The 16,583-nt window shown below is 37.6% G+C and overlaps 1 protein-coding gene and 1 long non-coding RNA gene across 2 annotated transcripts in view; one reads left to right on the top strand and one right to left on the bottom strand.

Annotated features, from left to right (window-relative positions):
* Positions 1-3,178: 3,178 nt before the first annotated feature.
* LOC138007648 (guanine nucleotide-binding protein G(q) subunit alpha-like) lies at positions 3,179-15,050 on the bottom strand. Its single transcript, XM_068854684.1, has 7 exons — positions 14,713-15,050; positions 13,972-14,156; positions 13,631-13,785; positions 12,860-12,988; positions 9,626-9,755; positions 8,085-8,238; positions 3,179-5,878 (listed from the first exon to the last, which is right to left on the bottom strand). Exons 1-7 carry the CDS (start codon positions 14,828-14,830, stop codon positions 5,688-5,690), a joined length of 1,062 nt encoding a protein of 353 aa, XP_068710785.1. The 5' UTR covers positions 14,831-15,050; the 3' UTR covers positions 3,179-5,687.
* A 153-nt stretch (positions 15,051-15,203) lies between these two features.
* Positions 15,204-16,583, top strand: part of LOC138007649 (uncharacterized) — a 7,023-nt gene continuing 5,643 nt past the window's right edge. The window contains exon 1 of the long non-coding RNA XR_011124084.1: positions 15,204-16,583. This exon is cut by the window's right edge and continues 991 nt beyond it. This is a non-coding gene — a long non-coding RNA (uncharacterized lncRNA).

The following is a 16,583-nucleotide window of genomic DNA, read 5'->3' as shown; positions in this document are numbered from 1 at the left end:
TGAATGACTGCCACCAGATCCCCCAATACGAAGAGATGAACAAAGAAAAATTTGCGAGAAATGGGTGTTTGATCGGGAAAATACAACAATGTTTTCTGGCCATAATGAGCAACCTAGGCAAATTACGCGAAACATTTATTGTGAATCTATCAACGTATGGGTGCCGATAATAATCAAAAATAACATTACAATTTCAAACGGGTGACAACTTTCCACGCAAAAGTTATTTGAGGTTTACGTATGGCACAAATATCAAATTCGAAAGTTAAATAAATCTGAAAGCGAACACTACAAAATATCACATCGAAATAACATCGACATAAAACGCTTTATTATTCAAAGTCTATTGTGCTATAAAATGACATAAAATTAGCAATAGAAAGAAAAAAAGAAAATAATAAATTCTCCTTACCTTCCTTTAATGCGTGACTTCCGGCTATTCAGAAGTCACGTGACCTTAGGAGCCATCTTGAAGCCTAATGGAGGAAAAAAATTACTAAATTCCGACCATCAGTTCTTCGACAAAGCAGAAAAATGCTAAAAGTTCGTTGCAGGAATACGGAAAAATACACACCCGAGCCATGACCAATAGCATTTGATCTGAACACCGGTGAAACAGCAAGAAATTCTGCACCCGCCATTGTTTGCATTCGATACACGTAGTGGCGAAAAGAAATGTGCCAACTTCCCAACCTTCCTCGATAAAAATCTTTTGAAACCACTTCCAACACCTGGGGAAACTTTCGCGTAGGATAAAGGTGACGAATAGTCATTTTCTACGGCAAAAACTAGCATCTGGGTGTGTCTACGTAATTTTCTCTCAACAATGTTCGCTCTATTTCATGAAGCCCATCGGAGCACTTCAAGTTCCACTGATGATTGTAGCAATACACTAAACCCCCTCCAAAGATATCCCATAATTTCCACTCTTCTCGCTGCTGCGCTTGCTGCGCTGCAGTTCAATGATTTTCCTCGTCTTCAACAAGTGTAATTTTGAGTCCTTTGCATACCCGAAGCAGCAAGGAAATATCGTCGTTGTTTTGAACGTCTCCTAAGGAAGACAGGAACTATTTTATATGTGAATGGCCTTACTTCACATCGATTGAAAATGTCACGACTATTCCGGCCACCCTGTGTTGCTTCCGTAGTGATGTAAAAATTCGGTTGGTTCGAAAACGAGGCTGGGAATTTCTTCAGTCGGAGAGCGAGTTTGCTCCTCTTCGAGTCGTGTTTTTCCAAGGGAATAGGCAAAAAGTATTCACCCTTAAGGAATATTAATTAAAATTCATTTTAAAATATTATTTCATGGTATTTTATTCCACTTCATATTACGAAGGGTGGTTCGTAGTAGCTGAAAAAGAGACAGGGACTCTAGTTACTCAAAACATGCAATAGAGAAAAACAAGTAATTACTACGAATAACAGTACAGTAACTTAATTCGTTATTTCTTTTTACCGTTTGTTTACAATAGTAGTCAACAATCAGTTCTAAATATTCACTTCTTTTCAACAACCAATCATTTCATGCCAATTTCTCCAAGTGACAGTTGTTTTTCAAAGAAGATGTCTTCAAGAAGACGCTCTTTCTGACGAGAAGTCGATACATTATCTTAATGAACATATCATTCATGATCTATTGATATGGAATAATAACTGTAGATCTGTTTTTAGTAACCCGCGATCAGGCGTTATTTTCTTTTCAGAGGGCACGAAACTACACTGGCAATTTGTTGAAAACGTTCGTTTCAGCTTGAAAACGCAAGTTTTTGTAAAAACTGCTGTTTGCCAGTGCTAAGTACGCCTAATTCCGCACCTTCTCAGTCTAAAGAAAATTACAACTGACCCCCCCCCCCCCACTTCCCCCTTCTCCCTTCCCTTGGAGGACTGAAGTCGGCCCGTTACACCAACATGGGCATTTTATCTTATGGTTGTAAACAAGACAAACTGAACACGATTGCTCAGACTGCACTTCTCTCGTTTCACGTTTCCTTGTATCAGTAGTTCTCTGAGGCAAACCGAAGAAACGTTGCATTTATTTCGTCTTGTGTTGGAAAATCAAGTAATAGTTTTGCTCGGTTCCCGAACCTATTCTTTTTTCTTTGGGTATAGCCTCACGCTGATTTTCAGGGCTAGAAAATTACAAGCGTTAAGTTGCTTGAAGGCACAGGAAGTCCAGGATGCGTACGGCAGGGAGATCAAGATGAGAGGCTGGTATCAATGGAAGCCAGCGGTTTGCAAGCAGAAATAGGCATATGTTAGGAATACGTTGACAGTGCTGGAGACCAAAAGCAGGAACAGGAAGCTCCGTGAAAAGGGTCTATGATCAACATTCAAAAGTGGTTATTTAAGTTAGTGCCGACTACACCTTAGCATAGAATATGCCTGACTTGGGATAATACCATATTTTTTGTTTCCCCAAATGTTGCACAAGCATTGTTTTCGTTTTCTCTGGTCCCAAGAGAAACTGGAAACAATGCTTATTCAAAATTTGGGGGGACACAGTATTACGGTATTTTCTGAAGTGGCCTATTTTATCGAGGCAAATGCATGAAGAACAAGGACACGATTTTTGTGAAAAACAGTATTTGAACAGTACCATGTTTAATTCTGAAACGACTAATTACAACATCACGTGACTTTGCTACATGTATGACGCTCTGTGTTGAGCATTCTAATTTGCACGTTGAACTTCATTTGAATAACTTGGGAGTCTTACAATGAATGCGGGCTTGGCATTTTGCTTAAAGAAAACTCATTCATTCCTTTGAAAAAATATTTGAAGCATTTTGGCAAACTGTAAGAGCGTTACAGTGAAGAATTGAAGTATTAATTTAGCAGAATGAAGATAAGGGTGCTAGGGTCAAGCGCTCGACTCAAACAACTGCCGCGTAATCAGAGTGCGCGTGGTTGGAAAAAACTTCAGGTTTCCTTGGGGTCATGCGACCTTCACGCACTAGAAATGGGAAGAAAGAATTGAACAACGCTCTAATGCCATTGGCCGTTTCTCTTGGGATCATTGTTAAGTCCCAGGAGAAACAGGAAACAATGCTTATGCAAAATTGGGGGGCCTAACAGAGTATTATATAGTATTTTCCGACTCGGCCAATTGTGTCGCCAATCGGCAAATACGCAATATGGAGCCCGGGGTTTAACAAAAATAACGACTGCACACAATGGCTTCCGTTTTTTGGTCATTTTGCTACGTTTTAATCGTTCCTCTGCAGAAGAATTTACAATAAAAAGTCCGTCAGCCTAGTTGATTAGCGACATCACTGGGCCTTACTAAAAACAAGCACAAGTGTTCTATCACACCAAATAGGAAATAAACAGTTTCCAAATTTACAGAAATCACATACATTCAATATAATATACTAAGGGATTACGGCATTATGTCTTCAGGCTTAAGACAATCAAGATATATTTTCCAAGCTGCAATGCAGACATAACCATGAACGAATAAAAAAATTTATTTGAATTGTCACCAAATAACTTGGCTTCATAACAATACATAATAATTTATCTCTTTTTTTTCCTATACTTTTTTGTTCAAGAATGGTCGGCTGCACAGCGAGAGAAAGAATTGGTGAAGAAGGATTTAGAGTACAACAAATTATGATGAGACTGACAAAGGCAAACGACTGCGATTAAAAGTTCTTAAAAGCAAATCCATTTTGTAAAAGCTCCGTATGTTACCAGTGGTCGACATTCAGATGGGATTGTAAGAGGGCAGAGCCGCAGTTAAGAGAGGTAGAAGAGGGAGTGCATGCTTTGTGGGTGCCCTGTGCCTTTTTGGGCATTTTGCAAGCCCCCCGTATAGCCCCATTGTGACTGTCTAAAATACTTAAATATTTGACGACTCCTGTTAAAGTATCATGTGAATAGTGATCTTTAAAAGTTTAGATTTTTCCTGGAAAACGGAACCCTAACTCGGACTTCTGTGGTTTTAAACATGGCCTCCTAGGGGCAGAAATTCAAGGGCTTATAATAAAGACAAGATAAACTTTTATACCAGGTCGAATATGCTCAAAACTCAATAAACGGTACGCACACTTCCCCGCAAAAACGATACCATAGACGCCTAATTTTGACACCAGTAAACTAACGGTTAGCATCAATTACATGGGTCCTGGATCAAAATGATGCCACCTCAAGCTCGCTACACAATCCTTCCAAAAAGAGGAATGACGTATCAAGTAAAGGGGTTAGTGTCAATCCAGTTAACTAACATGAAAACCTACTAGTATAGGTATTGGTCACACAATCACTTATTGAAAGAGCTACCTATATCTATCTTTGAACGCACAGTGAAGACAACTCGGATAGTTTTTGAAGAAAAGGCTTAAAAGAACATCAACTGCAGGCAAAAACTGCCAATATAACCATACAGAAATTAGAAGCTAAATTGCAGTATTATCCTCTGCTGCCATTTACAAGGAAGTTCCTGCTCTGCGCTCCAAGGATAAAATGTTAAGCAAGACCACTCAAATGAAAGCTTTTGTCAGCAAGACTTTGCAGTGAGGATTCTTTCAAGACACTAAACAAATTTTAACTTTGATTTTTTTTCAAAAATTCGATTCGAGGAACCATATTAATATTATGAATCATGGAAACTAGTGACTCATTAACTAGAATGTGATGAAATTTACGAAAAAAACTTTCACTGTAAGCAATGCAGAGTGGAGGAAAACACTGACAGAAAGATGCTTAAAGCAACAGGGTTTAAGACAGAACTTCAACTTTCACTTAAGCCCTCAGTTCCCTACCTACAATATTATTATTTGAACAATAAGAAAATCAGTGTGAAGAAGGGAGGAAAGAGCATAAAGACATTCTTGAAACAATATGAAAAATCTAATTCATAAGCTTTATGTGGATTATACAAGATTTACAATCAGACACTTCTCAAAGTTATGAAAGCCGAGAGAAACATGTTTAGGATAACAAAAAGAATTTGGAGGGCTGAAGCTAGCTTACCCAGAACATAATAATTAAAAGGATTTTGACCAGCTTCAAATAAAAGTTTAATTTTCAATATCATATACACATTGTAGTTGGCCAATTAAAAAGCCGATGGGCAGCTGATTAATGTAATTATCTGCAAGCAGAGGTATAGAATAATGAAGTCTTGACATAGCTACTGAAGAATCGAAAGCAACAGAATTTTCCCTAAACATGTTGGTACAAAAATTCTTGCAAGGTGGACTAAAATAATGAGACACCAATGCTCTTGATCTTTCTGAAAAAACAAGGTAACTGATGGAAAATTGAGACAAAGAGACCTTTTGGGAGCAAAATGGATGGACAAAATGGCGGTAATACTTCCTTTCTTAACGACTCGTTCTAGCTATCTCTAAAACTTGGAAAATAATCCCAGTCAGATGACTCCTTAAAAAAAAAAAGCCATTCACCTCTGTTGAACGACATTTGAAAAATTCTCAGGCAGCACTTGTCTTGGTATCTTGAATGTAAGCTATTTTCACACCGAAACTTTTGCTTTGGGACAATTTGTACACAAAAGCACTTTTACCTAGAATCAGTTGTTTCTTTAAGACAAGCACTCTTAAATAAAGAAATCTCTTCAGAACCATGTTGATTTTCTACAGTTTCTCATCCCCTACAGGACTTTCTGACAGCCTGCTTGCCTTGGCATCCTTAATTCAGATAATAAGATCTCTGAAAAACTCTGTTCAGACGAGATTATACTCTTTCAGGTTCAACTGCAGTATTGTGTCTTTCACAGCTGCAAATACAAACCGAATATTCTCTGTATCAGTGGCACAGGTGAAGTGAGAGTATATTATCTTGTCGGAATCTGGATTTAGGTCAACAAACATTTTAAGGATAAACTCCCGCGCAGCCTGAGCATCGCACTGTGGTCCTGCAAATAAAATTTTAAAAAAATGTTTACGTTAAGAGAGCAAAAGAGCCAAAACTAACATCTGACAGTGTTACTTTAACTTATTGCACCATTCATAAACATGGAGACCCTGACATTCAACTTCCCATAGAGTGTTGTATTGTTTTTCCTTGTCACAAATCATATCAATGGTGACTGCTGGTGAAACAATTAAGTAATTAATTTTATTACTCCAACATTATGACATCTTACCATATTTGGTCAAGAGAACGGGCAAAATATGAGATGGCAAGACACTGTAGTGTCCTGGTTTGCCCGGTTTAGAACAGAGCAACTACGGACAGAACAAGAGTTTTGCAATGAAAGAAATCGTTTTCAACACGATGCAAAGCCTGAGAATTTAGCAAAAGGACATTTGGCTGGCTTTTTGTGCTGTTTACATCGTTCGCATGTGCCCTGAAAGACATACGATGCTTTTTTAAAACACTTTCACCAAATAAAATTGAAGAAAAATAACATCTTTTTTGTAGTAGAATAATAAATCACTTATTCAATGGTTTAACAAAATAATCGCAGACATTTTACTCATTGCTTGAACACAACTCGCAAAATATCAGCACATAGCATTATCACGTTAAACCACCGAATAAGATGTATGGAATTCAAACTATAAAAGGTGTGGTGTCTTGGGCAAGTGCACATGATTGATTAATCAACCATGGATGCAACCGAGAGCTCTCTGATAATTTGTTTAATAAAAAAGCACCTTATGCAAATGTCTTAGTATGTCATAAAATGTTATGTCATTCTTTGGATAATCCCAAGTCCCTCTTTTTTGCGCTAGAAATATCTTTTCCGTCTGTATGTTGCTGTATGTTGATCACCATCCTGGATAATTAATCAGTTATGCTTGAATGAACTTGAACAAAGGCAGTGCGTGAGGCACCCCCCCACCCCCCCTTTTATTTTGCATCTTCATGTTTAAAGAGAAGGCTGTGTGGGCCACAAAGCAACCAAAAATAACCCTAAAATAACTGTAACTTAAGGTCATGCCGCAGAGATAAATTCCTGATAAAATTTTATATGATGTTGTCACAGGTCAACAAAGTGATAAAAATGTGACAGAAAAAAACCAAAGGGGAGGTTGAGGGGGGTGTCACCATGAAAGCCTTAAGCCAATGCATTTCTACAATGTGTCTAGCAACATCATTGCCAGACAACTGATCCACAGCATTGCACAACATTTTCAATCATAAAGCTTTTGAAGAAATTAGATAATACTTTGAGCCAAGTTCTCGTCACTTTGCAACCACTTTCACTTGAAAACATGTCCTCCTTGTATTTCCGAACCACTGGTACATCTGGGTCATGCCAACAACGACATTTTCTTTCAGAAAAGTCAATGACAAGTCAATGTGAAGTTTATATATTTTTTGTAAACCAGGCATGGTGAGAAAAGCCATTTAAATCATGCCACATTACTTCCCTAATATAAGTCAGTTCCCCAAGTCACCTCTTGTGAGCAAAAAAGCTAAGCAAACATAGTTTCACCAAAATAATTACCAGCTATCAAAGACATTCGAAACAAGCCTACAATGATTTTATGGAAAAGATAGCATAATTGCAGATAGCACCCAAATTAAGATTTCTTTTCAGACAAAGGCTGTATGTCATTTTCCATTTTCTGAAATTCAAAGTGGATGACACATGATATGAAATTGGACATTCTCTTGATCAAGATTTAAGTTAAATAAAGGATGATCTTGAAAGTAATTTTGTTCAACCATAATCTTTTAAGTCATCTGGGTTGACCTTACAACTGCAAATATGGTTTTCTGGTCACTGGAGGCTGGAAATCTGGGCATTTCCGATGGATACTGTGAGCATGACACACATTCATTTTACCTAGTTGTTTGCTTCTTCACCAAATAGTTCCCTGCCTACTAATTATGGATGTAAGACATGCTAACAGACGAATAAGCTGAAGATGAACTTTGGTCCATAATTTGTCTAAAAACTGGATTAATATCTACACGAATTGCAGACGCAATATCCGTCTTGGACGGATAATAATAATTACCTTAAATAAGTTATTTGTCTGTAGTATAAATTCAGCCATTGACACTAGAATTTGAAATCTTAGGCAAACAACTACAGTGTATGTTAAGGAAACAAAATGGTATGCACAGGATGCCAAAACACGGTACACAGTAATATCTCCACTTACCATCAAATTCTGGGAAATATTCCACCAAATGAGAAAACATAATTTTTTCCTCCAACAAATCCTTCTTGTTTAAAAATAATATGATGGAGGAGTTCTGAAACCATGGATAAGTAATAATAGTACGAAATAATGCTTTGCTCTCCTCCATCCGGTTCTGAAAAGAAAAAACCCAACATTGATGAATGCATAGGCAACCTTTAAGATCAGTTGAAAAAAAGAAAAGCACTAGATAGAATGCTGGATTTAGAATGTGCAAGGCCCCTCTTCTCTTACACATTTGAGCGACATTATTGTCATTGTTCAGTTTCCTTTTCAATGACTTCTCATGTTGACTATTTGGAGAGGTCTCTCTAGGTTATATATATTGCACTACAGTGTACTTTATTAGTGTCCCTGAAAAAAAGCAATCAAGGTCACACCCACACACTGGATCACAATCTGTCACCCTGAAGTCTCATAATATTATGCTTTAGCCAAGGAAACAAGATCTGAAAAATTCCTTGACCCAAACCAGCTTATGTTCTGAGAAAAGCATTTATTGTGAACTTTGACAACTGCTGAAACACCGATCATTACTGGGCCTCAAGAAATGATGTCTGCATGCTTGAAAAATGCCATGAAGGCAGTGCCACTGAGAGTTAGGGCAAATCAATGTTCAATGTAAAGTATATTTCTACAACATAAACAAATTTACATAATTTTTAGTTTCATTCAAGTAAAGAAAATTTCTGACAAAATCGTCCTGGCTAACAGTGTCCAAGATAATAACAATAAGGCAGCATACCCTGAGGGCATCTATCTTAAAGGGGCACTGTCAAACTAAATTTACCGTTTTTAGGTCAAAACGGGGTAAAAATCTCAATTAGTACTCTAGCTCAAACATATTCCTAACTATTCAATGAGATGATACAAAATATAATATGGCACAAAGAGCTATTCGTATGTACAGTAACCTTTGGCGACTTTCAGAGGATGTCTCCAAACTTGAAAAAACTGGCCAATTTTTTCAAGTTTCAATCCATTTCCACCCCCTCCATCCTTGGCTGGAACAATGAATAGCTTCAGTGCACTTCAATGGCCATTGGCAACAAAACTACATGATTCGTTATTTTTTGGTCTTCATTGATGTAATTTAGTGTTTTGAATTTTGACTGTAATAGCATAACACTGCCCCTTTAAAGCAGCGGCTACACAAGCAATTTTTTGCTCACGCCGGTGCAGCAATTTTTGCAAATTTTGAAGCGTCGCCACCACACGATAAAAATTGCAAGTGTAGCCACCCCTGAACTGACGACGTGAGAGCGGAAAACTCACAGGAAAAAAGGGGGTGGCTACACTTGCGGTTTTCATTGTGCACTGGCGACATGACAAAATTTGAAAAACTCGCACCGGCGCAAGCGAAAAAAATCATGCAGCTTTATGTAATGGCATGTGTTAGTGCCATTGATCTCGATACAAAAGTCCATCCCTTAATTTGTTAGGCCAGGTTTTCATCTGAAACCCTGAGATACAATCATATTCATAAGAAAAAGAGCCCTTACCTCACTAGCTGATTCTACAAGAACTTGGTCATATTCACTAAGGGCCACAAGGAACATGATTGATGTCACATTCTCAAAGCAATGAATCCACTTCCTTCTTTCCGACCTCTGACCTCCAACATCAACCATTCTGATAATCAAAAGACGGTGGCTTAGAACTGTGATGACACTATTGGGATACACAATCCAGCTCTGCTGGCCCCAATAGTTATTCCAGGCAACCAATTCTCTACAGTCAATATTATCTGCATTCTAATTTAATTAACCAATTCACCCCTAAACCAGCCATACTAAGTCTTTTACTCTGTCTAATGCCAGACGATTTTACTCATCAATGGGGAACCCCCAGGAGTCAATGGGTTAATGTCATCTTATTATTATCCTATGATATGTGTAAAATGTACCACAGAGGAGGAGCAGCTGTGAATAATGATTCTGCAATTCTGCAAGCTATTTATTTCCAGGGTAGTAGAAAGTGGTGGTGGTGATAGTGATGATGATGATGATAATAGGGTATCAGACAGCAAGAAGTGGTACCAGTAGTTGTTGGTGCACTTGGGGCAGTACGCAAAAGCTTGGATACATGGCTTGATAAGCTGGGGATTACCATTAGGACGGGATTGCTGCAGAAAACAGCTTTGTTGGGAACAGCAAGGACTTTAACCCTTCCACACCCAAACCAGCCTGAACCAGCCAGCTTGCTGCTTGAAGAAGGCGAATATACTTCCACTACATTTGTTCAAAGAATTGAAATACACAATTGGGTAGATTCGCTACCATATTTTCAACATGCGGGGCAGCTGGAAATAAACAAGCGTGAAGATGACACCAACACATCACACCGAGGGAAAAGTATTTAACCCTTTGACGTCCAAGTATTTTACTCTAACGCCAGACGATTTTACTCATCAATGGGGAACCCCAAGAGTCAATGGGTTAAGGAAGGTGTTAGAAAGGTGAAGGAGAAGAAATGACTCAAGGGACCTTTGGCCATTGGATATGGATGGCTCCCTTGCTGTAATGTCGGTATAACATCAACCAGAGCTAAAGCATTAGAGTGGTTTTCAATTGAGTGGCGAAAGTAATTAGCGAATTGCTTTGGTTTATGATTACTTTCACTCAGTGGTTGGTTCAAAGTTCTCGTGCCACTTTTTCAACCAATCAGATGTGAAACCAATACCAAGCGTGGCTCGCGTGTGCACATTTTCCTGTGCTTTGCGTCAGCTGTGTGTAATTACTTCCAGTTTGACTGGTTTACCGGATTGTCTCCACCCTTTTTGATTGGCCAAAGTAATTACTTTGGTTTTGGTTTTACGACACTCAATTGAAAATCGCTCTAAGATAATAATAAATATAATAATAGTAATGACAACAACAACAATGATGACGATGATGATGATGATATTATTATTACTAGTAGTAGTAGTAGTAGTAGTAGTAATAGTAGTAGTAGTAGTAGTAGTAGCAGCAGTAGTAGTAGAATTATTATTATTATTATTATTATTATTATTATTATTATTATTATTATTATTATTATTATTATTATTAATGTAACCATGAATGAATTTTTCAGGCAGCTAGCTAGTTTAAGTAGAGTAAAACGCTCTAAGCAAGGCCAGTGTATGTAAAAGAACATTAACAAATAGGAGAGGGATCTTTGGAAAGCATATAGTGTCACATGTATATAGTTTGAGGGACAAATGCCATGTAGACAGAGAAGGATTAAGGCCTTTAGCTTAAACACACCAAAACTACAAAGCCTTGCCACTGCCTCCTATTAAAGACTCTCCGTCTACCTACAGATACTTTGCTCGCCTTTATGTTTTCAATTGGCATGAAGTAATGAGTGGAAATGAAACAAGCGAAAAAAAGCTACAAAGAAATACTAGAACAGCTGGCCTGTCGAATAAAAAATATATTTGCAATGAATAAAGCACCACTGCTGCTCTTGGACTAATAAAATATCATCGGGTATTCCGGAATGGTTTTGTCACCTTACGCAGATCACGTCACCATGAATACAAAACAAATTTCAATAAAGTACATTCAATACTGATCTCCGTTGTTGATGAAAGTGCTCGTTTGTTTTGTCTTTGTCAATTTGAAAAAATATATATATATTAGACGTTGCTGTCAATGAATCACACAAAAAATTGGGCATCGTTCAATTCAGGAATGTTTTCAGGTATGCTTTTAGCTGCTGAGCACACATAAGTATCTTATGTGTTCCACAACTCAGGACTTTTTCTTACAATTAAAAAAAAAGTTAAACCACTCCAATCAGTGTTGCATTGACAACAAAATGAAAAACTTCTTTTCCAGTCTAAAAAACTGCTGGGTTTTTTTCCCCTAAGATAATTTTTACTGGAAGTAATAGTACATTTCTTGTGAGCCTGCATACTTGTAATAAAAATGCAATAAGATCAATGCACAACAAAATAGCAAAATTGTTTTTAAAACTCTGAGAAGTTACAAGACTGATGCATTCATTGATTCTCTGGGATTGCAATGCAACATCAAATATTTACCCACAAGATAAACATCAGACAAAAGCCGCAAATCAGGGTACAATGATTGAAATTTCTCACATACTGTAGTCATCTGGCCAATAAGGAAAACTATGCAAGCAGGCTATACAAATTTTCTAAGAATTAGCAACGATTTTGAAAGCTAGGTTGTTAAAATGAAGGAAACCCAGGTTAACAAGGAATTACTTACAAAACCACAAAACCTGGTTGAGGTACTGCCAAATATGGAGTCAAGATAATATGCAACTAACAAAGTTTTCCAAATATTAAGAGTTGATATGATCACACAACTTTTTCTAAGTTGTTCCCTTTTCAAGATAAAGCAACACAAGAAGATATTTGCAACCTAAGAATACTGAAGAAACATGTTTCCAACAGAGGATATTCACAAACCAATAGTCATCAAAGACCCACATAATCTGCAGACCACTGCTTCAAGACAATGTAATAATTGCTAAATATCAATGGTGCTTAACTTTAGCATTCAACCTTTGAAAGGTGGACAGAATACTCTGGCTTCCTGTGTGGGAGACATTTCCTGCTTATTTGAGAAGAATTTGAGGCACCCATTTCCAGAAAAAGCACTAACTTCATTTCAAGACAAAGGCGCACATGGCCCTCAGCAGCATCAAAAGGAGTATAAACACTGCTGCTGTTGCTTGGAGATCAAATAACTGTATTAGAGGCTGAAAAAAATTAAGCTCACCTAAAAATTATCGTTTCAAGATCGAAGGGATACTCAATGATTCCTGAAGTCGGAGCCCTTGCACGCAAAACATCTTGCTCCGTTGGAAGGTAATCGGGCTTGGCTATTCGATCTAAATCCGTAAGGTAGCTAAAAAAAGAAGTATGGATAAAATGCTATTAGAATTACAGCATTTCCAAATGAAATGAAACATCAACTTCACTAAACGACAACGAATAAATCAGTCAACGCGATTCGTCAGGAAATCTACCCCAAGCAAAACAAATGATCGAGAAACGATTGTTTATGCATGTTTTGAGCTAGAATCGGTAAAGTGAATCAAATTCGATTTACGAATGCCGTGCGATGTGGTTTTTAAAAATGCTACATTGTTGCTCATTAACCGCAGCCGATTCTTCACTGCAGAAATTGACAAGCAATCTCGTTTCGCAGGGTTAGCATATCATCTCACCGCTCCAAGAAAAGTGATTAATTTCTGAACATCTTTGACGAAACGATCCACAAAATCAAAGCTAAGGGAAGGATAAAATCATAAATTTGGGAAGCAGTAAAAGAGTACTCGTTGAGATCCCTCGTCGAAACAAAGAACGGTGAGGATAAACTAGAAGAAATACCAAAAAATAGGAACATTTTTTAAGAACATGGCCTGAATGAATGATGCTGAACTACACGCCTTGAATAAAAGAAATATCCAACAACTTCAGTAAAAAGATAGATGTTGAACAGAACAATTCGTGCGAAAGCAACACAAAAACATCAAACTGCACTTACTATTTGGCAGAGTCGCTTAGTTGGTACTCTCTTCTTCTGTCGTAACATTCTTGCATGCCCTGATCATTCCAAAGTGATCTGGTGGCCTCGTAATAAGATGTTTCGAACGTAGTTACATTTTTGGGATCAACTTCTCTAATGTACTTGGCGTTCTCCTAAGTAGTAATAAAAGCAAATGTGAAAGCTTATACCTTTGGTATCGTCGAAACAAAACTCGCACGTAATACAAATCGATTCGAGTCTCGCAGCGATTTGAGGGCGGGCAGCGATTGGGACAATTGAGGAGGAAAACTGCATATGCCATAAATAGCTCATAAAGCATTCTAGAAGGTGATTCATACCGGATTTGTTGGATCCTTGTAAGGAATATTCAAGGATTCCATTGCTATCGTTAAGGAGTGCATGGCAGTGATAATGTTCTGGTATACCAAAGGAACATAGCCTCGTTTGTCTTCGTCGCTGTAACCCTGTCCGTGAATAATTCTCATCTGTTTTATAAATGTGCTTTTGCCTGATTCTCCGGTTCCTGTAAAAAGAGCACATCCCACGTTAATTTTAAAATCTCACTTGGTTACATCCTGCGGTCGCTCACAAGCAGTGTACTGAACCAACATTTCACTCGAGCATACCAAGTCTCCAGACGGAGCTTACTCACAAAAATGACGCCCTGAAATTGTATTGGTTATATATTCCGACCAAAAGAAGGTCTTAATTTATTTAGCAGTAGTTAGCATTAAATTCTAGTATTTGTACCAAATATGATCGAGCGTTAACAACATGGAGTCGCGAAGGTCTGGAACAATCGATCTTGCTTTATCGGTCAACTCCAGTTACTAGACTCACCATGGGCTGCTAACAGAGCCATACATCGCTCCTTTATACAACTACCTGTCTATAAGGGTGTATAAGGCATATCCATGTACATAAAATTTCATATAAATGTATATGTTTTGTAATTTTTGTTTTTGTCTGTGTTTCACAGAGCAAGCATTTCCCATGCGACCAAGTGACATCAAATGCGGCATTTCATGCAGATTTGATCAATTGTGAATGGGTCGGAATAAAATAAAAGTCATGCTCACCAAGTAAAAGCAATTTCAATTCTCTCCTCTGATTTTTTTTGTCAATTTTTAGCTGTCTTTCAATCTCTTGGTTGATTCGCCTGATCTCCCTCTGTTCCTCGCTGATGCAGCACATCATCTTGAAGCAACAAAATGCCTCCGATCGCCACAACCTAAACCAGCAATGGCGTCAAAAGCAACCACAGATGTCCTTTTCGCTCCTCGAGCCCCTAATGGAGCTACGAGTTAAGTGTTACTATCGAATTTATTCTTCCAAAATGGTGATCCAGATCGCTGTTGTAGGGCGTAGGCGAGCTTCGTGAGCTTTTCCCAGCAATCATTGAAAAACTTACAAGAGTGCAACAAACCCAAATAAGGTCATTACTTCCATATTTAGATGCAAAGTTTCCTCGTCCCAGACAAGAAAAGCGCTGTTTTTCAGCCAACTGGTAACGCCTGGCGATATTTTGTGCCTTCTCCTTCCGCCATTTTGTCTACGAGAGGAAGGTTGAAAATTTCTTGAGTTGGCGGGGCGGCATGGTTTTTGAATGAGTGAGTAGAGAACCAAGTAATCCTCAAAATTTCAAGCTGCAAAGAAGCATAACAATAAAGCAAAAGTAGAAATGATTGACGTACATCCCCAAGTGGCTTGGCGTAGGCAATTTTTATGTTCTCTTCGCAGTAAATTTGACATAAGCCTAAAATTCATTTGTTACCATACTTTAATTAACCTAAACAAAAAGTAATTTGCATATTCTTAATCTCAAAAAAGTCAACAAACGTATAAGCTAAAATAGAAAACGGTTTGCTTTTACTTTAACATATGAACACTTGAAATATTTAGGAATGTGGATTATTGCTTTGATTGATTGATTTTTATTATTTTCGCATTATTTATTGGAATTACACCATAAACAGTAAAGATTGCTTTTCATGACTCTTCAACAAAAAAAATTGCATGCAAGGAAAAAACTTTAAAATGTACAGAGTGACCAAAGGAGCAAAGGCTTTGACTGCCATGTTATTGGCACAGACATTGCAGAGATGGAGAAAAACAAAAAAGAAGATAAAGATGAAGCTCACATAATATTAGGATACTGCTTAGCTTTTACATACAATTTTAATATAATACAATTCTACACAGAATAAGAAGGGAAAAGATCATAAGATAGTCGCAAAAATTCTCAATGGTCAACTTGGGAGTTCAGGAGGTACAGCTTGTATTGAGATAGTTTCCCATATTTTTGCCGCAGTAAAAAAAATAGTGGATGCACCATAAATGTTATCTACTCTTGGCCTATAAAAGTTGTGGTTAGAGACAAATCTAGTTTTATAACTGTGAATTTCTGAGGCCAGTGTGAGCATTGTAGTGTACGATAACTTTGCTGTTCAAAATTTATTTTGTGAAAGCTGCTTTTTCCCTTCAATGGAAGTTTGTTTTGAAATATTCAAAGTCACCTAATTTAATAGTAATGAAACCAGGGCTAAACCTGTCTGCCATGTGTAGTCCCTGGACTGGGATCAGCAAGTCTTTGTTTATAAGAGATCTGTATGATGTAATCCAAATTTATGCATGTAATTTGGATTTCTCAATAGGGTAGACTATCAGGCACTTAAAACAAAAACAAAAGAACTAGACTGACTTATACTGGAATTAGTTTGTGGGAGGGTGGGCTTTTATGACTATGCCCAGCTTCCAAGAATCTCAATTCTTCCTAGCGTCTGGGACCAAAGTTAATAATGTGATTACTTGTATATTACAGTTGAGATACATGTGTAGATAACCTCAATAGCTACAACCAAGATATGGAGAGACTGACTAGTGTAGATATCGTGCCTATATGTACATTGTACATACCTACTTTTTCATGTGTGTGTTGTTGGTAAAATCC

This window comes from Montipora foliosa, chromosome 6 (genome assembly GCF_036669935.1).
Source record: "Montipora foliosa isolate CH-2021 chromosome 6, ASM3666993v2, whole genome shotgun sequence".
NCBI lineage: Eukaryota > Metazoa > Cnidaria > Anthozoa > Scleractinia > Acroporidae > Montipora > Montipora foliosa.
This window is presented reverse-complemented; position numbering and strand designations above follow the sequence as displayed.